Here is a 22,287-nt window from a genome sequence, read left to right on the forward strand (position 1 = left end):
GGCCAAGTCAGAGAGGGCAGCAGGGAACAGAACCCTCCAAACTGGCCAAAGCCCAAAGGGGGAATTTTCTATAAAGATAAGGGGATGTCACAGAACAAGGGTCAGAGCTGCTAGTGGGCCAGGTGGGGATCATGACTAGGATGGACAGGGCCGGGGACCACGAAGTCTCCCAAGCTCCGTATCAGCATAGGGCTCTCTGGGTCTCTCTGTTGCCTCTCGATTCTCTCCCATCTCACTATCTGTCTTGTGTCTCTATCTTTGTGTCTTTTCTCTTTCTCTCTCCCCATCTCCCAGTGGCCATCTCTGAGTGTGTTTACCTCCATTCCTCTCCCATTCCTCTGTCTCTGTCTTGGTCTCTCTCATCTCTCTCCCTTCGATATGTTGTTCCCTAACCATCATCACCATCTAGACATGATGCTGTTCTGTGTATTGATCTGTTAATGGTTTGTTTCCCTCCGACAGAAGGTGGGCTTCACGAAATCAGGGATTTTTGTCTTTTATTTTCTGTTGCAGCCCCTGTGCCTGGAATGCTGCCTGGTTCAATAAAATATCTACGGAATGAAAAATGAGTGCGCCATCATTCTCACCAGCATTATTATTTGATGATAACTGTAAAGCAACAGTCGTTGTCATAGTGAGAGCTGTTTATTGAGTACAAACGATATACCAGGAATTGGGCTAAGCAGTTGCTTAAGTCTTACAAACCCTCCCGTGAGGTGAGTGCTGTTATCCTGTCCATTTTTCAGATGAGAAAACTGAGGCCTCAGGAGGAGAAGCAACTTGCCCAATATGAACCCAGGGGGTTTAAGCTTTTGAGCTTAGGAACTCAGGATCTGTCCCGACTATAGACTCGAATCTCTGCTCTGCCCCTCGCCAATCTTGAACTTTAGAAAGTCGCTGAACCTCTCTGTGTGCCTCAGTTTCCTCGCCTGTCACATGGGGATCCTTATATCGAAGCTTCCTCGCATCAGAACCCACCTCCTCGTGATGCTGCCGTAGTGACGAGTGTCAGCGCAGGCGCGGAGGGAGGGGCAGTACCGGAGCCTCGGCGGGAGCCCCGGGAGCGGGCGGGGACCCGGGAGCCCAGCTCTACTTCTTCTCTACTTCTTCCCCGCTGCAAGTCTGAGGAGGGAAGGAGGAGAACTTCTCCCTTCCCTCCCCTAGGCTTCGGCGGCTGAGTGACGCCCGGATTTCTGACCGGGACCTGCGGCGGCCGCGCGACTGGCAGGGCGAGCGGAGGAGGCGGCGGCGAGCCCAGCATGGCCCGAGCCACTCCCTTAGCTTGGCCGCCGCTGCTGCTGTCCCTGCTGTCGCTGTTCTGGGCGGCCTCGGAAGCCGGTGAGTGACCCCACGCGGTCGAGCGGCCCCTGCTCCCCCTCTCCCTCCCCACCCACCTGGGCCCGGCCCCCTGGGTTCCCCAAGGTAGAGCGCACCGCCCTTCGCCCTTCGCTTTGTGCTCCCCTCCGCCCCAGGGATGGAGAAACGCCGGGCCAGGGCGGACTCTCCTGACAGCTTCCTGGAAAGCCACCGGACCTCGGGAGATTTCTGAAGGGCGGGGCGGGCCAGCCTCCGGGAAAAAATAAGGTGGAAGGCGACTCACGCCCCGGCACCAAACCTCTCGACCCCGCTCGCTACAAGCGGACCCTTCTCCCCAGCCCCCAATAACCCGCTGACAAAGACAGGGGATGCTTGATGCGGGGGGAGGGAGCAGCGGCACATAACCCCGTTGCCGTTCGACCCCACACGTCTGACTCTAAGGACATGGCCGTTCATTCATGCATGCATTCATCCCACACACGTTTATTATAGAGTTACTACTATGGGCAGCCTTCCAAGTTACTGGGGATACAGCACTGATGTCAGAGGGCGGTGGGCTCAAAATAGCTTTGGGCATTTAATACATGTGTGAGCTCAGGAAAGTAACCTAAGCTCTCTGTTTCCATAAAATGTGTGTTGGGGACGGGGCAGGGGGTGGAATTCTACCTACCTAGTTTAAGACCGTGTCTTGGGAAGATGCTGAGCTAGGTCAGATGCACTGGAGAAGAACAATTAATGATAACGATAATTCACGTGAACAATAACAACACTGAATGCAGGCTCGGGGAAACCAGAGTCTGGCCATGTCCCAAAAGGTCTCAAGCCAGGCTCTGCCCCTCACTTGCTGGTTAGCTCAGGCAAGTAGCTTGAGCCTGCAAGGCTCACGTGCCCCCTCTGACCAATGGGGATGAAAATACAGGTGCTCCCAGTGTGGATCTCATGGGCCCTTGGAGAGGGTTGGAGAAGGCCTCACCTAAGGGAGCAGCCCAGTGCCTGTCACACAGTGGAGCTTGGGCCTGGCTATTACTCAGAGTACGAAGCCAGAGAAAGGCCACTTCATCCAGTTTCATCCTCATAGCGGTCTTGCCATCAAGAGAAGGAGAAGGAGACTCATTTGCCCAGGGTGGTCTTGCCTCGTGGAGGGAGAAAAACCAAAGAAAAGAGGTGAGCCACATCAGGATGTCATTGCTAGAGCCAGGATTTTGGACCCAGGGCATGGAGGATGCAGACAGAAGGCAGACTAGAAGACTTTCTGGAAGGGTGACATGTCATTCTCAGAGAGACAATTTGCTGAAAGCCTGGGTGTTTTCTTTTCACCCATGAAGCCTAAGTCGGCAGCTCATAACCGGAGTTCCCAGAGACTCATCAGAGAAGGAGACTCACTTGCCCAGAGCTGCACAGCATGTCCATGGTGGAGCTGGCATTCGAAGCCAGACTAGCATGCTCACCACTCCACAATCCCCTCGTGTCCAGACCGTGCCCTCCCTCAACACAGCATGCTCCAAGCACCCCAGTCCACTACCTCCCAGCCTCCTCTTCCTCATAACAATAATTATAGTATTCCCCTGTATAGGGTGCTTGGCATATCTAATCCCTTTACATAAATTCCCTCATTTAGTCCTCCCAACACCCTCTTAGGTTATAACCACCCCCATTTTACAGATGAGGAGACTGAGGCTCAGATGAGTGAAACCAGCAGCACAAAGGCCACAGCTAGTGAGTAGTAGGACTGAGAGTCAAAGCACTTAACTCCTTCTCACCTTGTCCCTTATCCTTATTATTAAGGACGCACAGCATTGTGTTTCTTGATATCGATAAAAGCCAACACATATTGAGGACCTACTATGTGCAGGGGGCCCTGGGCAGAAAGATTTTCATCTGGAGCCTGGTGGATGAGAGATCAGGAGTCTTAATTGTAGATGGCCCAGGTTCAAATCCACCTCTGCCACTTGTGCTCTGTGTGACCTGGAGCACAAGACTCTGTGCCTTGCTTTCCCTCTCTATAAAGTGGGGCTGACGGTAGTGCCTACCTCAAGGAGCTGTTTAAGGCCTGAATGCTGGGAGATGTGTAAAGTGCTCAGAACAGCCCCTGATGTTTGTAAGCAACCCGTGAATGTTAACTGTTCTTAGTCCCATTTTACAAACTAGGAAAAAGAATCAGAGAGGTTAAGGAAACTGCCGGAAGCCTCACAGCAGAGATCTGAGGGGATCCAAAACACTGGGGCTATGATCACCTCCCTTCTTGTGCTAGGATCCCCTACAAACATTTTCCCAACCTGAGTCCGCACAGAGTAATAGCAGTAATACTTTATTTCATATATTCTAAGACCTAGAGTTTCTTCCCCTTTCCACACCTCTAAATCCAGGATGCTCTAACCACTGAGGATGGGTCGTGCTGTATGTAAATGGCATCTTAAAATTGATGACTCAGGGGTGATGAAACAGTTTGTGGTGGTTGCACACATCGTGAATGTACTTCCTGCCACTGAACTGTATGTTTTAAAATGGTTTAAGTGGCAATTTTAATTTTTTAACCACAATATTGACCACAATTTTAAAAACTGATAATGCTGAGATAGAGGAAATACGGTAAAAACAGCCCGACTGAACGGGAGCGACCCGGTTGCAGACCCAGTCAAGCCGCCCTCACCCTCACCCCTGGATCCGGACTGACCCTCCCCACCTCCGTCCCCCCTCCCCACACACACTCCCAACTAAGGGGCTTCAAGGCCCAGGTGAGCGACCTCTCCCCATCCAGATCAGGGACACCCAGGTGTGACTCGCCCCGCGTTTCCCCGCAGGGACCAAGACAGTCGGAGTGCTGGCCCCAGCCCAGGTGCGCGGCTTCCTGGGCGACACCACGGAGCTGCCGTGCAAACTGCAGCCGCTGGGGCACAACGTGACGGTGACGCAGGTGACCTGGACTCGGCAGAAGCTGGCGGAGGCCGCCCGCAGCGTGGCGGTCTTCCACCCCACCCAGGGCCCCAGCTTCCCGGAGCCCGGCCGGTTGGAGTTCGTGGCCGCCAGGCCAGGCGTGGAACTGCGAGACGCATCGCTGGCCGTGCGGGGGTTGCGCGCCGAAGATGAAGGCAATTACACCTGCCAGTTCGCCACGTTCCCCAACGGCGACAGGAGCGCCCGAACCTGGCTCCGGGTGCTCGGTGAGCCGGGAGGAGGGGGGCCGAAAGGGAGGGGTGTGGGGCGGGGTAGGGAGGTAAGCGAAGAGAGGGAAGGGCCCGGGAGGGAGGGAGATTCCCTCCCGAGCAGAGATTCCGCGGGGACAAAAGAAGGAGGTCGGGCAATGATGGGGCGGGGATGCAGAAGGGGAGATTAGAGCGGGGAAGGGCTGGAGGACCAAAAGAGAGTACTAGAGATGCTGGGAAGTAAGATCTTGGAGACTGAGGGCCGAGGGGATGGAGGGGATGGAGGGGATGGAGGGGCTGGGGGTGCTGGGGAGTGGCTGGCGCAAGAAAGGGGTGGGGACTGGAAGGGCCCTGGAAAGCGGAAAAGCCGCTACCAGCTTGGGAACCTCCTTTCCTCATCTGTAAAATAGGCTTAGTAACAACAGTGCTGCCTTCAGAAAGCTGTCCTGAGGGTCCCGGGAGTGTATCCAGGTGAACTGCTTAAAGCAGAGGCCTCTGTGAGCTGGTGATAGGGGGTCAGTTGTTGTTACTCCCTTTGGTGAGGAAGGGAGAGTTGAGATAGACAGACTGGGAGGAGGGGATTCTGATACCCAGTGGGGGGGCGGGGGGACACCCTTGGCATTGTCACGGAACCATGTGTTCATTTTTATGAGCACCAGGGAAAATATGACAGGCCCTCCTCTTGGCAGCTGAGTACAAAATCTCTGTGCCTCGCTCGTTTCCTCGTCTGTGAAATGGAGATCCGCTACGAGGATGAATAAGAGCTGACGTTTCTTTTCTGCTTATGTGCCAGGAACTGTCCCGGGCCTTGCACGAATGACTCAGGAAAGATTAAGTGCTTGGAACAGTGCCTGGCACACAGTACCCAACCAAAGGCAACTGTCGTCATTTCAGAAAACTTGGGACTTCAGGTCTTATGATTTAGGATGAGGGTAAAACAGAACCAATGAGTCAAATTAAAGAGAAATCTTCAGTAACAAGAACACAGGTACTGAGGCGAAAGGAACCAAGTGAAACCCCAGGTCCTGGAATCACCAGAATGATTAAGAAATGGTCAAGGTAGTTTTGGAGTCAGACAGATCTTGTGGGGGAGGTCCAGCTCTGTCGCTGACACCCGTGTAACCTTGAGCCAGTCACTTTCCCTCTGAACCTCCAGGGCACGGCTCATCCCTCCCTCTCCTCCATGAAGCCCTCCGTAACCCCGCCCCCCAGATTCAGGCACCCCTTCTGGGTTCCCCCATCCCAGCCTTGCCCACTCTGAGTCATCACTGCCTCGGGAAGTCTGTCTTCCCCTTGGACAGTCCACCCCATGAAGGCAGGGGTGGGGTTGTCTCCGTCGTTGCTGGGTCCTCAACACTGCCCATCACAGAGCCAGGCAATGTGTTCCATTACCAATAATAATAACATATACTGAGCACTTATTACACGCCAAGTACCATTTTAAGAGCTTTACCTGCAAATTCTCATCACCGGTGATCCTCTCATTATACCCAGTTGACAGACAAGGAAACTGAGGCACGGACTTGCCCAAGGCCACCCTACTGCTCAGGGGCAGAGCTGGGATTTGAACCTGGCCGCATCCTGTCCCCTCAATGAGCCGCCCTTCTCTGCTGCTGAGATGTTGGTTGAATGACTGCAGGTGAGGAGTGACCCGTCCCTTTTGCTTCTTTCCACCAGCCCAGCCCCAGAACAAGGCTGAGACCCAGGAGATCCCGCTCAGCCAGCTCAGCCTGGAGCCTGTGCCCGTGGCCCACTGCATCTCCATGGGGGGTCGCCCGCCCGCCCGCATCTCCTGGTCCCCGCCCCTGGACAAGATGGCCAATACAAGCCAGGTGCCAGGGCCCCTGCCCGGCACTGTCACCGTCATCAGTCTCTTAACCTTAATGCCTTCCAGCCATATGGATGGCAAGAACGTCACTTGCAGAGTGCAACACGAGAGCTTCGAGGAGCAGGTGGTGCTGCCCGTGACCCTCACCGTGCCCTGTGAGTGGACCCAAGTGTGAGCAAGGACAGGAGGGGCTGCCAGACTGTCTCCACCCTCCCCCACCATTGTCTACACTGACCCCCCCCACACCCAGGCCACTTCCAACATCACCCCCATCATCCTCACTGGCTTCCCTGATTACTGCCTACCCCCGTCCGCACATCGTCTACACCGGCTCCCCTGGGCCACGAACGGCACTGTCCTTCATTGTCTATACCCGCTTTTTTTTTTTTTTCTTTTGGCTGCACCACGTGGCATGTGGGATCTTAGTTCTCCAACCAGGGATTGAACCCGTGCCCCCTACAGTGGAAGCACAGAGTCTTAACCACTGGACCGCCAGGAAAGGCCTATACCAGCTTCTTAGGCCACAGTCCACACTGCTCCCTGATTGTCTACCCTGGCCACTGCCTACACTGACGCCCCGTATGGGCTCCTTTGAGCCCAATCTACACACAGTGCCTACACCTGCTTCCCTGGGCAACCGTCCACACTGACCTTGTGCACACTGCTACACCACTTCCCCACCATCTACACCAACTCCCTTGTCCGTTTTCTACCCTGCCTTATCAACCATCTACACTGGCTCCTCTGGGCCCCAGACAGCGCTGCCCTCACTGTCTACACCAGTGGGGAGTTGGCACTGTTCCCTGTGTTGTCTAGAGAGGCGCCCGTGACCACTGCTGCACTGAAACCCTGCATTTTCTACACGGGTTCTCCCAGGCACTCTCTCACACCGACCCACAACATTGTCTACAATGGATCCCCAGGAGAGAGGTCTACACTGGCTCCAGTGTAGGCTATACTTCTCTCTAGCCCACTGTTGTCTACACTGGCTCGTCTACGGGCTGTGTCCTCCCATCACTGTCTATACCAAATACTCCCTCCCCAGTAGGTGCCATACTGATTCCCTCAGCACCCCCCCCCCACCTCACACACAAACACCCTGTCTCATTGGCCTTCCCTCTGGGGACTTTGAAAATCTCCCCTGTCGATCACATTTGAGTTGGATAAGCAGCAGGCTGAAACAGGGTCATCCGGGATTCTTTCCTGTGGGACTTATCAGAGCCTTGAATACATTCCTGTGTATTATGAGCGGCCAGGAAGCCTCTTCTCACAGGACAGCCCAGGCACACCAGGATCTGGCTTTACCTAGGAAAACCAATAGAGAGAAGCAGGTCCTGAGAAGCCCTCTCTGTGCCCCACCTCCTGGCACCCTGCTGAGGACTCCCAGACTTCTGTTCTCAGAGCCGGGGGGGTAGAACCCATCGCCCCAGACCCCTCGGAGGCCTCTGCACTTTGAGCTGTTCCCCAAAACCCACCAAGGCCCTTTTCCCGTTGTGACATGAATCCCAATTATCTTTAGGCCCCTCTGAAGGTTCTCTTTCTCTGAGCCTGTGTATCTATTTCCTCCAGACCCCCCCGAGGTCTCCATATCCGGCTATGATGGCAACTGGTACATCGGCCGTAGTGAGGCCTCCCTGCACTGTGACGTCCGCAGCAAACCAGAGCCCACAGGTTATAACTGGAACACGTGAGTTCCTGGGTCAGAGGGAGGAGGGGATGGGAACCCAGCCACCTGGGTCCTGAGAGATGAGGGGGTTGGGGACGACTCCTGGGTCTGAGGGAGGAAGGGTGTAGGCAGGAAAGTAAAAAGAGAGCAAGCAGTCAACTGTAGGCTCCCAGGAAAATGTCTGTCTTGCATGCGCGGAGTTTATGAGGTGCTTTAGTCCAAGTGTGCTGACACACCTGCTCTTTATGGCGTGCCTGCTGTACTTAGCTTGAACCCACATGATCCCCACACTCCAGGCACAGTCTGCACTATGGCCAGGCCTGGATTAAAGATTAAGTGGGCCGCAGGAGCTGCCATCATCTGCCCGGGCACACAGCCATGGGGCACAGAGGTGAGCCTCCCATCGGCGTCTCGCTCCCAACCTGATCCCCTTAACCTCTGGGCTGTGCTACCTCCCCAGCCATCACGTGTTACCTGCCCAGTCACCTCTCACAGAGCAAATCCTGTCCCGTTCCCGTTCTCTTGACTGAGGGGCAGAGTACTGAGAAAATCTCCAGTTCATCCCGAGGCTGGGGTTCCAAGCGGGGGGAGATGAAGGCAAAGGGGTCAACTGTTTTATGTAATTTTTTTTAACTTATTTATTTGCTCGCTCCGGGTCTTAGTTGCGGCACACGGGCTCCTTAGTTGCGGCATGTGAACTCTTAGTTGCGGCATGTGGGATCTAGTTCCCCAACCAGGGATCGAACCCGGGCCCCCTGCACTGGGAGTGCAGAGTCTTATCCACTGCGCCATCAAGGAAGTCCCATGTTTTATGTAATTTTTGTTGGGCCTTTTTTTCTTATTTCAAAAATAACTTAGCATTATAGAAACTTTAGACAATATAGTTATGAGTAAAAAGAAGAAAACAGCACCTGTCGTCATGTACCCAATCACCTCCAGAACACCTCCACTGTTACCCTTTGTTATATATCCTTCCCGTCTTTTTTCCCAATATTTCTAAACAAAAACTTTAAATTTTTTTTCCTGTATCTCATGAACACCTCTCCATGTCAAGGCACATAGATCTATTTTCCCTCAACACTTTATGAGGAAAATTTTCACACATACAGAAAAGTTGTAAGGATTTTCCAGTGAACACTCAAAAACCCCACCACATGGATTCTCCCTCTGATATTTTCATGTACTTCTTTATCACATTCCTGCCCATCAGTCCATTCCTGTCTCCATCTAGCCAACAGTCCTTATCTTTTATGCATTTCAAAATACCCACAGCCCCCTTCTTCATGGTGCTGGGATTCCGTCATAGATGAGCCCTTCAGTGATTTAACCAATCCCAAATGGGGATACGGAGGTGCTCTCCTGTTTTCAACTATGCAAATGCCATGGTGGTGAGCATCCCCCTCTGTCCATCTCTGTGGACAGCCACAGTCGTGTCTCAACGGTTGGCCAGAGGAACTGCCGATCAAAGGTTTTCAATTGGTATTGATGGCTGGCCGTTACCTTCCTGCCCCAAAGCGCCATGATTCAGGCTCACAAGCCACACAGCCAGGTTTCTATGCCAGCTCTGCAGCCCAAATCCATGCCTGCACCTCCTCCATCCATTAAACCAGTGTTTCTTGACTGCTTACTCTGTGTGCCAGATGCTGCTGACCCACAAACCTTGGTAAATAAAATAGACCAAATTCCCTCCCCTCTCAGAGCTCCCATTCTGATGGGGGAGAGAAACAATTAAACAAGATAACATGGGAATTCCCTGGTGGTCTAGTGGTTTGGATTCTGCACTTTCACTGCAGGGGCCCGGGGTTCAATCCCTGGTCGGGGAACTAAGATCCCACAAGCCGCAGGGCGTGGCCAAGATAAAATATTTTTTTTAATTTCAAAAAGTAAACAAGATAACGTTGTCAAGAACAGAGTGTGTCAGGTGGTGATAAATGCCATGGAAAAGATAAAGCAGAGGAGGAGGGTGAGAAGGGGGTCACTGCAGTTGAAAGAGGGTGGCCAAGGAAGGCGTCACAAAGGTGACGTCTGAACAGAGGCCTGAAGGAGGTGAGGGTGGGCAGTGTGGGTACCGATGGGAAGGGCATTCAGGCATAGGGAACAGCATATGTGAAGACCCTGAGGTGGGAACGTAACTGGAGTGTTCGAGGATCAAGAGATAGGCCACCATGGATATAGAGGCGAGAGCAAAGGGGTCAGTGGCATCAGGGAGCCAACCTATGTGGGACCTGTGCCCGTGCTAAGGACTTTTCCTTTACTGGAGGGCTCTGGACAGAGGAGGGACTTAGGCTGGCTTAGTTCTTTTTTTGGGTTTTTTTTTTCACGGTACGCGGGCCTCTCACTGCTGTGGACTCTCCCGTTGAGGAGCACAGGCTCCGGACGTGCAGGCTCAGCGGCCATGGCTCACGGGCCTAGCCGCTCTACGGCATGTGGGATCTTCCCGGACCGGGGCACGAACCCGCGTCCCCTGCATCGGCAGGCGGACTCTCAACCACTGCGCCACCAGGGAAGTCCAGTTCTTTTTTTATATATATAATTTTTTTTAATTTTATTTATTTTATTTATGTTTGGCTGCATTGGGTCTTCGTTGGTGCGCACGGGCTTTCTCTACTTGCGGTGAGCGGGGGCTACTCTTAGTTGCGGTGCTCGGGCTTCTTTGAACCCGGGTCCCTTGCACTGGCAGGCGGATTCTTAACCACTGCGCCACCAGGGAAGTCCCCGAGCTGACTTAGTTCTAACAAGGTCTCTCAGATGCTGAGTGGGGGCCAGAGCGGGGTGGGAGTGGGGGTGGAAATAGGGAGCCCAGTGAGAAGGTTCCCCCAGGCGTAGGGGGAACAGACCAGGGTGGTGGCCGTGGTCCTTTGCTCTCGCCTCTATATCCATAGTGGCCTCCTTGTAGATCCTCAAACACTACAGTTACGCTGTCACCTCAGGGTCTTCACATACACTGTTCCCTATGCCTGGAATGCTCTTCCCATCGGTACCCACATGGCTCACCCTCACCTCCTTCGGGCCTCTGCTCAGGCCCTGAGGAGTCGTCAGACTCAGGCTAGATTTTGAAGGTGGGGCAGACAGGATCTGCCGACTGGCTGGATGGGAGTGTGAGAGGCAGAGCTGGGGGAACTCCAGGCTTGCTCTCAACCTGTACTGTAGACGGCGTGAGGGTTTCTGTATCCCTGGCATACAGCGAGTGCCCCATCACCTGTTATTCTAGGCCTCCAACCGAGGCCACTTCCGCACCCATCTGTCTCTCCTAGGACCATGGGACCCTTGCCACCCTCTGCTGTGGCCCAGGGCGCCCAGCTCCTGATCCATACTGTGGACGAGTCCATCAACACGACTTTCATCTGCCTTGTCACCAACGCCCTAGGGGCTGGCCAGGCAGAAGTGACCGTCCTGGTCACAGGTAAGAAGCCCCCTGGGTGGGGAGAACAGAAAGATCAAAAGAAGAAATCGCAGTAGGATTCCCTCTGAAGGAGGAGTTTAGAGGTGATCCCTGGTTAAATGAGTCCCTCAGCCACAAGAATGCTTTCTAGCTCCCATCCTTCCCCTAAGCCCCCTCATGGAAGTTTCAACAGCATCAGCTTTACTCTCTGTTAACTCAGCATCTGTACCATTGGAACCATTGTACAGCCACCTGGACACAGCCCCTCTGCAAACCCAGGCTGGGGTAGTTGTGTGATGCCTTTTCCCAATGGACTCAGGAAGGCCTTTCCAAGTGTATATTAGACAGAACTCTATCATTTGCAGTTGATAGAAGCACAACTCAAAACAGTCCAAGCAAAAATGGGACTTTATTGGAAAGACACCTTCAGGTATGGTTAGATCCAGGTGCTCCAACTGTGTAACCCAGGAACTTTTCTTGACCTCTCTTGTCTCTGCTTTTCTCGACCTCTCTTGTCTCTGCTTTTCTCTATGCTGGCTTTATTCCCTGGCAGGAAGGTAAGATGGTCCTCAGCAGCCATAGGCTCACAGCCCACCAGTTTAGAAATCCCAAGGGAAAGAATACACCACTTTCAATAATCTAGCCAAAATCCCAGGGCTGGCTCTCATTGGCTCAACTTAAGTCACAGACCACCCCCACCCCCATGAACCAATCACAGTAGCCAGGGAGAATGGAATGCTCTGATTGGCCAGGCCCAGGTCCCATCCTAGGAACCAGAGGGTGGGGTCAAGTCCACCTAAACCATATAGACTGAGGGAAGCAGAGTGGTAGCTTCCTTAAAAAACAAAGGGTAATATTGTGGGGGCAGGTAAAAAGCCGGAAGTCTCTCATCTTAAATCTGTGCTTCCTTCTCTTCCTGCAGAACTTCCCAGGGAGCCGTCACATTCGGGCTTGTCCTCTGAGATCATTATCATCCTGACTTTCACTATCATCCTGGCTGGTCTATTCCTGCTGGGGCTCCTGATTTATTTCTGGAAATACAGAAACTCCCGTGAGTCTCCTCTTTTTTGCAACATCCCCCACCTGTCTGCCATAAATGAACATCACCACAGCCAACATAATTGAGCACCTACTATGTGCCAGGCTCTGCACTAAGCCTTCCACATGGCAGCCTCTCACTGAATCCTCACCCCAATACCATGAGGTTCCCTCATTTGACAGACGAGGACACTGAGACCAGGGAGTCTGACTCACTCGATCAGTGATTCATTTTACAAAGTGGGAGCAGCTCCTGTAGGTCCTCGAAGGCCACAGTAAGGATTTGGCTTTTAATCCAGGTGACGCAGGAGCTCCTTCCAGATGGATGGAGGGTGGAATAACATTTAACCCCCACCCCAGCTTTCTTCCCTCTGTCTTGCTCACGACTGGCTCCCTCCCTGCTCTCATGGAAAGGAGAGGGGTGGCAGGAACTGGTGCCCCGATCCCGAGCTCTAAAAGGATCTGAGGTTCTCTCACCTCAAGGGCTTTGCAAGCCTGTTCTCCTGCCTGGGGCAGCATCCCCACAGCTCCCTCTGGCAAAGCCCTGCGGCTAATTCTGTAATCAAAAGAGCTACATTTTGCTGAGCACTTTCTCCATGCCAGGCACTTTCTGCGCACAACCCCCTTGAATGCTCACAACCACCCTGCAAAGAGAGTCCCGTGATGAGCCCATTTTACAGATGAGGAAATGTTTGCTCAGAGAGGTGACGTCACCTGTCAGCTGGCACACAGCTGGAAAGTCAAGAGTAGAAGGCAGTTCTGTTGGCTACAAAGCTTTGTTCCTTCAACCACTAAACAAAATGGCCTCCTCACATCCCAGCGGGAGGCCCCCTCCTCCAGGAAGCCCTCCCTGATCTTTCCCGAAATGAGCCAAGCACCTGCTCTGGGCTCCCCCACCCCAGCCTTGCCCACTCAGGGACATCACTGTGTGGGGACTTGTCTGTCTCTCCAGTGGACTGGGAGCCCCAAGAGGGCAGAGCTAGGAGTGTCATGGTCATGGCTGTGTCCTCAGCACCACCTACCACAGGGTCGGGCACAAAAGAGGCATCCGAGTAAGTGTTTGCTGAATGCATGACGTCCAGAGCCAGACTGCCTGTATCTGAGCCCACACTCTACCGCTTCATTGCATCACCATGGGCAAATGCCTTACTCTCTCTGACTCAGTTTCCTCCTCTGTGAAATGGGAGTGACTGTACCTTATAATATAGGTACAGTACTTAGTGCAGCATTTGGCACCCTGTAAGCCACACACTGGGTGTATATATAAGCTATGATTATTATCACTATTACTAATATGCCTATTGTTATTACCATAGGCACCATGAGAAGAGGGATTTCTGTCTGTTTTGCTCACCACACCCATATCCCCGGCACCTAGAATGCACCTGGCACAAAGTAGACATTTTCTATTTGCTGAATAAATCCCTGTTTGATGGTTGAGGAAACTGAGGCACAGAGAGGTTAAGTCAATTACCCATGGTCACACAGCTGCTAAAGGACAGAGCTGGGATTTGAACCCTTCCATCTGGTTCCAGAGCCTGCGCTCAGTCAATACTTATGGATACTTAATAACTGAATGAATAACTAGATGAAGCCTATACCCCAGTTGTGTTTTATACATGTAGAAACCATTTTGGGAAGCAATTCCCCCACATCAATAGCAGAGCCAGGACTTAGAATTCAGGGGGCCTGGTCACCCACACGTGCCTTCTTCCCATACCTTCCAGCATTGTCATTCACTTCTGACCACTTCTCCTCCTGTCTCCTCAGGTTGGAACCAGCACAGCTCGTCTGCTAATGGGGTAGGTGTGGTGTTGGAGCTGAGGAGGGTATGGGGGAATTCTGCATGAACCACAGATTAATCACTGTGGGCTTTCCCAAGGAGGGGCCAGGCCTCTCTGGGCACCTGCAGCACTTAACCAAAAGCCAGCACGGCCTCAGGAGTCAGGTCCTGGATCTTCTCTTCAAAGGCCTCAAGCATCAGTTCCCAAACCCTTCCTGCTGGGCAGAATCCCCTGTAAGGTTTGCTGAAACGCAGGTTCCAGGAACTCCTTGGCGGTCACACGGTGTGGCTGGCTGGCTGGCATGCATGCATGCATGCATGCATGCATGCATGCCTAAATAAATACATACATACATACATACTGCAGGTTCCTGGGCTCCACCCCCTGAGAGTGGTCTGGTGGGTCTGTGCTGGCACCTGGGGACCTGAATTTTCATAGGCACCCCGTCCCTCCCCTCCCTACTCATGACCACACCTGGAGAAGTGCTGCCCTGGCTTCCAGGGGCCAGGAGAGGAGCAGGCCTGCAGCTCTTTGCATGCTGGGCTTCAGCAGGAAGAATTATTTTGGAAGGGCCTGAGGCTAGAGTTTGTGTATTCCCCCTTCCAGAATGTCATCTATTCAGCTGTTGGCTGTAATGCCAGCTCTCCCCAGGATCCAGAGACAGAGGGCACGAGGTGACAGCATTGGGCCTGACCAGAGGGAGGCCTCACTGGAGCTGGTGAGGAGGTGGGCCTCGCAGCTGGACACCCGCCCCACCGCAACGGATGACGTCTCCCCCCAGAGAGACTGGCCACCCTTCCCCTGCCAGACCTCAAGAATGTCCCCTCTGCCTCACAACACAGTGGGCGGGTGCAAGTTCAGGCGTCCTCAAGACCAACCCTCAGGTTGAATCACTCAGTATAAGGGGTCACAGAACTCAGGAAAGCTGTTTACACACGGTTACGGTTTACTACGCTGCACGTGTGAGAGGGAACTGTCTGTTGGAAAAAATACCTTCGGGAGATAGAGACCTTGGGCCAGAATGCAGGGCATGAGCCACTCTGCAAGAGAAAGTGAGAAGGTTTGGGGCTTCTCTCTAGGCAGATGGGAGAATGCAGAACAGAGAAGGATGGGAAAGAGATGCGACCCAGCAGCATGGGAGTGGTAAGGGGGTGACAAGGCCAGTGGGGCTCCACAGCGTCAGGGACACAAAGGGAGACTGGTTGCCTTGCTGCCACATAAACCCCTTGTCCATCCCCAGCCCCCAAACACCTCATTAAAGTTTATTTATTACACCTCGAGTGGCTGTGTGTGAGGGGATCTTTCGTGGGAATTGAGGAGGGACAGAGTTTTGCATGGACCGTCACCATGCGAGACAGAACCGAAGGCATGGAGGGAAGACCCTGAATCAAGAGGGCCACGAGGACACGAAGCCCCAGGGTTCTCAGACACCAGGGGGAGGGCATGTCTTACTTCTCTCTCTTTTCAATTCTTTTAACTACAAAATACAGGCAGACCTCGGAGATATCGCGGGCTCAGTTCCAGACTATCGCAGTAAAGCAAGTCACGCGGATTTTTTGGTTTCCCAGTGTATATAAAAGTTATGATGGGAATTCCCTGATGGTCTAGCGGTTAGGATTCAGCGCTTTCACTGCCATGGCCCAGGTTCAATCCCTGGTCAGGGAACTGAGATCCCACAAGCCATGCGGCACAGCTAAACAGAAAAAGAAAAAAAAAAAAGTTATGTTTACACTATACTGTAGTCTATTAAGTGTGCAATAGCATCATGTCTAAAAACAACGTACACACCTTAGTTTTAAAATGCTTTATGGCTAAAAAATGCTAACCATCATCTGAGCCTTCAATAAGTCGCCATCTTTTTGCAACAGTTAACACCAAAGATCACTGATCACCATACAGATGTAATAATGAAAACGTTTGAAATATTGTAAGAATTACCAAAATATGACACAGACACAAAGTGAGCAAATGCTATTGGAAAAATGGCACAGAGAGACTTGCTCGACACGGGGTTGCCACAAACCTTCAATCTGTAAAAAATACAGTATCTGCAAAGTGCAGTAAGGCAAAGAGCAATGAAATGAAGTGGGCCTATACATAAAATCCCCAAATCACAAGTTATAAAAAGATATCAGGGGTCCACTTTGAGTTAATTTGCACACAAGGTATAAAGTAAGGGTCCAGCTTCATTCTTTTGCACGTGGATCTTCAGTTTTGCGCATCTGAATGTAATGAATGCCACTCAACTGTACACTTCAAAATGGTTAAAATGGCAAATTTTCGTCATCTCTCTGTTACCCCAACTTTTAAAAATTAATAACGTAATATATCCAAAAACCATTGAACTGTACCCTTTAGGCAGGGGAATTGTATTACCACAAACCTGGTGGCTTGAAAAAACACAAAATTATTTATTTACAGTTCTGGAGGCCAGAATTCTGAAGTGAGTCTCAGGGGGCTGAGATCAAGGTGTCAGCAGGGCTGGTTCCTTCTGGAGGCTCCAGGGGAGAGGCCCTTTCCTTGCCTTTCCGGCTTCTAGAGGCGGCCGGCCTTCCCTGGCTTATGGCCCTGCATCACGTCACCATTTCTCTCGCTGCTACATCATCACATGGCCCTCTTCCTTCTTTGACCTTCCTGCCTCCCTCTTTCCCCTATGAGGACCCTGTGATGACATTTAGGGCCCACCTGGACAATCCAAGATTAACTCCCCACCTCAAGGTCCCTAACTTAATCACATCTACAAAGTACCTTTTGCCATGTGAGGGGACCTAATCACAGGTTCCAGGGATTAGGATGTGGATATCTCTGGGGACTCATTATTCTATCTGCCACTTCTACCCTGGGCCCCTGCTCCACCTCAGATAACCGTGGAACTACTTCCTGGTAAGTTTACTGATGCACAAACATATACATATATATTCTCTTCCCCACGATAGGTAACATCTCATACACACTGCTCTGACCTTGCTTTTATTACTGAGGTTTTCTGGAAATTCAGAGAGGGCATCTTTAGCCTTTCTAAAGCCACACAGCCCTCCTCCACAGGGGAATGTCCAGGACTTTTTCAACCAGGCCCCTAGGGATGGATATTTGTGTTGTTTCCACCCTTTTACTATTAGTACCATGTTGCAGTGCATGACCTTGCATGTGTATTGGGACACACCCTGGAGGTGGAATTGCTGGATCAAAGAGCAGAGCCCCTGTCGTTGTGACAGACACGGACAAATGGTCCCCCATAGAAGTCATGGGTCTCTGTTCCTACCAGTGATGGACAGGACAGCCTGTCTGGGGGGGAAGATGTGTGGATTTCACAGAGCCAAGAGTCAAGAGTGGACCCAGAATTTTGATACAGATGTTGTGTAAACTTCACATTAGACTGAGAAAACCACACTTATCCCCATTGGAGAATGGGGAGGAGAGGGTCTGATGAATATCGTGGAGAGGCTTAAAGAGCCCCAAACCCTCCCCATCCCCGGCTGCTTCTGCACAGAGTAAGTGGAGCGGGGGCTCAAACCAAACCAATACCATCCTGCTCTGAGTTACTGCGAGAACCCCAGAAACCTCTGGACTGCAGATTTCTCAGGGTGAGAATGCCTGCACTACTGAAATCTAACTTATTAAAAAATGATGAGGACTTCCCTGGTGGCGCAGTGGTTAAGAATCTGCCTGCCAGTGCAGGGGACACGGGTTCGAGCCCTGGTCCGGGAATATCCCACATGCCGTGGAGCAACTAAGCCCGTGCGCCACAACTAATGAGCCTGCGCTCTAGAGCCCACGTGCCACAACTACTGAAGCCCACGACCCTAGCGCCCGTGTTCCTTAACAAGAAAAGCCACCGCAATGAGAAGCCCGCGCACCTCAATGAAGAGTAGCCCCCGTTCGCCACAACTAGAGAAAGCCCACTCACAGCAACAAAGGCCCAACGCAGCCAAAAAATAAATAAATGTTTAAAATAAGAAAAAAAAATTTTTTAACTGCTTATAAACGGTAGCACGTCTTAAAAAACAATACAAATCAACTTGTTTACAAAACAGAAACAGACTCACAGACACAGAAAACTATGGTTACCAAAGGGGAAAGGCGGGGGAGGGATAAATTAGGAGTATAGGATACACACCACTATACGTAAAACAGATAAACATCAAGGATTTACTGCATAGCACAAGGAACTATATTCAATATCTTGTAATAACTTATAAAAGAATCTGAAGCCATACACCTGAAACTAACCCAATATTGTAAATCAATTATAGTTAAAAATTTTTTTAAACTATAAAAAATAAATTAGGGCTTCCCTGGTGGCGCAGTGGTTGAGAGTCCGCTTGCCGATGCAGGGGACACAGGTTCGTGCCCCGGTCCGGGAAGATCCCACATGCTGCGGAGCAGCTAGGCCCGTGAGCCATGGCCGCTGAGCCTGCGCATCCGGAGCCTGTGCTCCGCAACGGGAGAGGCCACAACAGTGAGAGGCCCACATACCGCAAAAAAATAAATAAATAAAATTTAAAAAAAAAAGAAAACGTAAAGCGGCTCACGGGACCTCCACGAGGCTGGGGACCAGGAACAAGGTATAAATGACTTGGTGGAACTGCTCCTGCCAAAGTAACCATTGGCCACAACATCAGCCCTGGCCCCAGAACCCCTGCCTGAGGGGCCCTGGAAGGCTGCATTCATTCATGCATCCATTCAACAAACATCTACTGAGCACCTACTGTGTGCCAGGCACAGAGTTTACAGACGGGAAGTACAAAGATCGCTGCCCTCGTGGAGTTTATATGTTGGTGGACGTGCCGGCGCTGTCCTCACCATCACAGGCTCTATGTGGTGCCTGCATCTCTGGCTTCTGCATCCAAGCCTCACATGGTTGCATCTGATCAGGGAGCCTGGGTCACATGACAATGCCAACAGAAAAGGAGCCTAAGAAAGCAAGTCTCTGGCAGGACTCCTGAGGTGGATGATTCGCAGAAACATAACAAAAGACACAGGACGTGTAGGTACTACAGCAGCCCCCAGCTTACAGATGACAACACCAAGGCTCAGAGAGGGGATGTCAGTTGCCCAAGGTCACACAGCCCGTAAGCAGCAGAAACTGGGCTCAAAAACACAGAGGGGAATCACAGTCATTTACATCTGGTGTCTGTTGTTCCATAAATCTAGTCATGAGGATTTGGGGCCTTCGAGCAACTCCTGCACAGAGTCCTCAAAGCCTCTGGGCCCTCTGACACCCGTGGCTGTTAACTGCAGAGACCGACTCCCCCAACTGACCATGTGCAGAGCGTTTCTCACACATTTATCCTCTGTGCCCTCCCAGCCATGGCGTGATGATCCCCATTATACAGATGGGAAAAGTGAGACAGTTTAAGTAACTTGTCCAGGTCACCCATGCAGGGAGCAGCAGATGCAGGGCTGGAACCCAGGCTGGTTGGCTCCAGAGTCCACACTCTTACCTAGGACTTGGTTCTGCCTCAGCGTTAACAGCCACCATCAAAAACTAACTATATGGGGCTCCCCTGGTGGCGCAGTGGTTGAGAGTCCGCCTGCCAGTGCAGGGGACACGGGTTCGTGCCCCGGTCCGGGAAGATCCCACATGCCGTGGAGCGGCTGGGCCCGTGAGCCATGGCCGCTGAGCCTGCGCGTCCGGAGCCTGTGCTCCGCAACGGGAGAGGTCGCAACAGTGAGAGGCCCGCGTACCGCAAAAAAAAAAAAAAAAAAAAACTAACTATATGATGCCAAGGGTTTAGTAGCAATACTTACCAGCAATGCTGCTACTGAATTAGACGCAAGGCCCGCCCTTGGGGCCCTAGCTGAAGCAACGCCCCCCCGTGGCTTCGTCAGAGAGCTCTTTCCGGCTCAGGCTCAGGTTCTAGCTGCCAATAATAAATTTGGTGCAAGCAAGACAGGCTTGAGAGTGGCTAGAGAATGGAGAAGCGGAGCTTCTGCTCTAAAAACACCTTCTCCCCGAAGGGAGGAAAGTAAGAGGATTTTAAGGGTTAGGAAGCCGACGGATCATCCGGGCTCTAGGAAAGGGGCGGAGATTTTAGGGCAGCCGTGAGCATGCGCAGTCATCCACGCTCGTTTCCACGCACGCTCCTTTCCGCGCAGCTCGAATTGTGCCTAGCGAAGTACAAATTCCCTCTTTGTGCAGAGATCTTAGCGTGGTGATGAAGCAGATGTAACTCTGGGACACCTCCAGGTCTCATCTGTGGAGGCACATTCCTGTGCTCAAGTCAGAGCCCGTTCGGGGCGGGTGACCATTGTGCATCTCTTAAAGCACAGCTGCACAGCATCTCCGTCAAATACCAAGTGCTCTTGAAACAAACACAGAGATAAATCAGGGCAAGTGTCCTTCAGCTCTCAGGGGCTAGTATGGAAACAGAGATAAATCAAGGTAAGGAAAGCCGGCCATCTTGGATCTAGCCGGTTCAGTCTGGTTTTGTCTTGGGCATTTGTGGCATCCTATTGGTAAAACACAACTAGCCTGTATGGTTAAAAAACAAACACAAAAAACAGTTTCTGCAGCTGGGACCTGGGCTGCATAGCATGGGTGACAATACGACCTTTAGTCAAATGGCCAAACCTCTCAGAGCCTCTGTTTTTATATCTGTAAAATAGGGGCAATGACAGCACCACCCACAATAGGATCCTTTGGAGGACCGGTTTGGCAAATCCACGTAAAGCTGCTGCCTTTGAAGCTGTGGTAATAAACAAAGAACAACCAAAGAAGAAAAAGCAAAGGCTATTAATTCAGACCTTGCTATAGCAAGGAAGTCTGCCCCTATCACTTGCATTTTGGCAGAGACTCAAAGGCAGGCAGATAGGTGTGAAAGCTTTATAATGGAAAACAGGAAAGGCTACAAGTGTGCCCTTGCTGGAGGCCGTTGGCACAGAAAAACAGAAAGGCAGAAGGCGGGCTTATTAGAAGCAGGACGTCCTAGGTGATTGATAAGGGTGCATATTTGGCTTTCTCTGGCTGGTCCTAAGTTAGAAGAAGGGACAAAAATTAGGGAGGCTGTTCGTTGTTAATCAAGTCCTGGCCATTCGGAGCTGATTGTTACAGTTATTGTTTAGCTTCCAGCATTGTCACTAGAGATAGTAACCTGGCTTCCTGTAAATCCGAATTAAAGCAAGCTGGCTTCCTGGGCTGTTTTTAAGAGGGTTGGTTTCCTAGGCAGCTTGCTGCACCTTGTGAGTCAGAATTCTATTTTTATAGATGGTCTGACAATTTTCAGTTTGTACACTGGTCTCTCAAGGCACTTTTTAGATGTGATTGTATCTAATCAAAGATCAACATGGGGGACTTCCCTGGTGGTCCAGTGGTTGAGAATCCATCTTGCAATGCAGGGGACTCTGGTTTGATCCCTGGTTGGGCAACTAAGATCCCACATGCCACAGGGCGACTGAGCCTGCGTGCCACAACTACTGAGCCCGCACACTCTGGAGCCCGCATGCCACAATTAGAGAGAAGCCCACGCACCACAACGAAGATCCCACGTGCAGCAACTGAGACCCAACGCGGCCAATAAATAAATAAATATTTTTTTTAAAAAAGAGGGCTTCCCTGGTGGCACAGTGGTTGAGAGTTCGCCTGCCGATGCAGGGGACACGGGTTCGTGCCCCAGTCCGGGAAGATCCCACATGCCGCGGAGCGGCTGGGCCCGTGAGCCATGGCCGCTGAGCCTGCGCGTCCGGAGCCTGTCCCCGCAATGGGAGAGGCCACAACAGTGAGAGGCATGCGTACTGCAAAAAAAAAAAAAAAACGAGAGATCAGCATGGATAAATCTGCTCCACGGAAGACCTGTATGATTCTTTGCTAGTAGAACTGAAAATAGGTGGTCCCAGAGACCAGTAAAGGGAAAAGCCAAAAGAAAATTTTCAGTCCTGGAAGAAGAAACAGAATGCAGGGCTCTGTTCCAGTAACTTCTTGCTGTGGGACAAACTCAGTGGTATAAAACAACCACCATTTTATTATGTTCACGATTTCTGGGATCAGGAATACAGACAGCCTCGTGATATCAAGCCTCAGATGAAAAGATTCAAAAGGCTGAGCTTGGCTCAAATGCTGGAGGCTAGAATCATCCAGCGGTGTCTTTACTCACTCACTGTAAGCTGGGAGCTCAGCTGGGGCTATCAAC

General features: G+C 51.7%; 1 protein-coding gene across 2 annotated transcripts; it reads left to right on the forward strand.

Moving 5' to 3' along the window:
- The first annotated feature begins 1,012 nt into the window (after positions 1–1,012).
- PVR (PVR cell adhesion molecule) lies at positions 1,013–15,438 on the forward strand. Of its 2 annotated transcripts, XM_082606195.1 has the most exons (8): positions 1,013–1,338; positions 4,119–4,478; positions 6,138–6,443; positions 7,858–7,975; positions 11,209–11,357; positions 12,259–12,387; positions 14,145–14,176; positions 14,765–15,438. In XM_082606195.1, exons 1-8 carry the CDS (start codon positions 1,260–1,262, stop codon positions 14,834–14,836), a joined length of 1,245 nt encoding a protein of 414 aa, XP_082462321.1. In that variant the 5' UTR covers positions 1,013–1,259; the 3' UTR covers positions 14,837–15,438. The 2 variants fall into 2 exon arrangements, with proteins under 2 accessions (XP_082462321.1, XP_082462322.1); XM_082606196.1 differs by lacking the exon at positions 12,259–12,387.
- The last annotated feature ends 6,849 nt before the right edge of the window (positions 15,439–22,287 follow it).

This window comes from Mesoplodon mirus (assembly GCF_964341445.2).
Source record: "Mesoplodon mirus genome assembly, chromosome: 19".
Taxonomy (NCBI): domain Eukaryota; kingdom Metazoa; phylum Chordata; class Mammalia; order Artiodactyla; family Ziphiidae; genus Mesoplodon; species Mesoplodon mirus.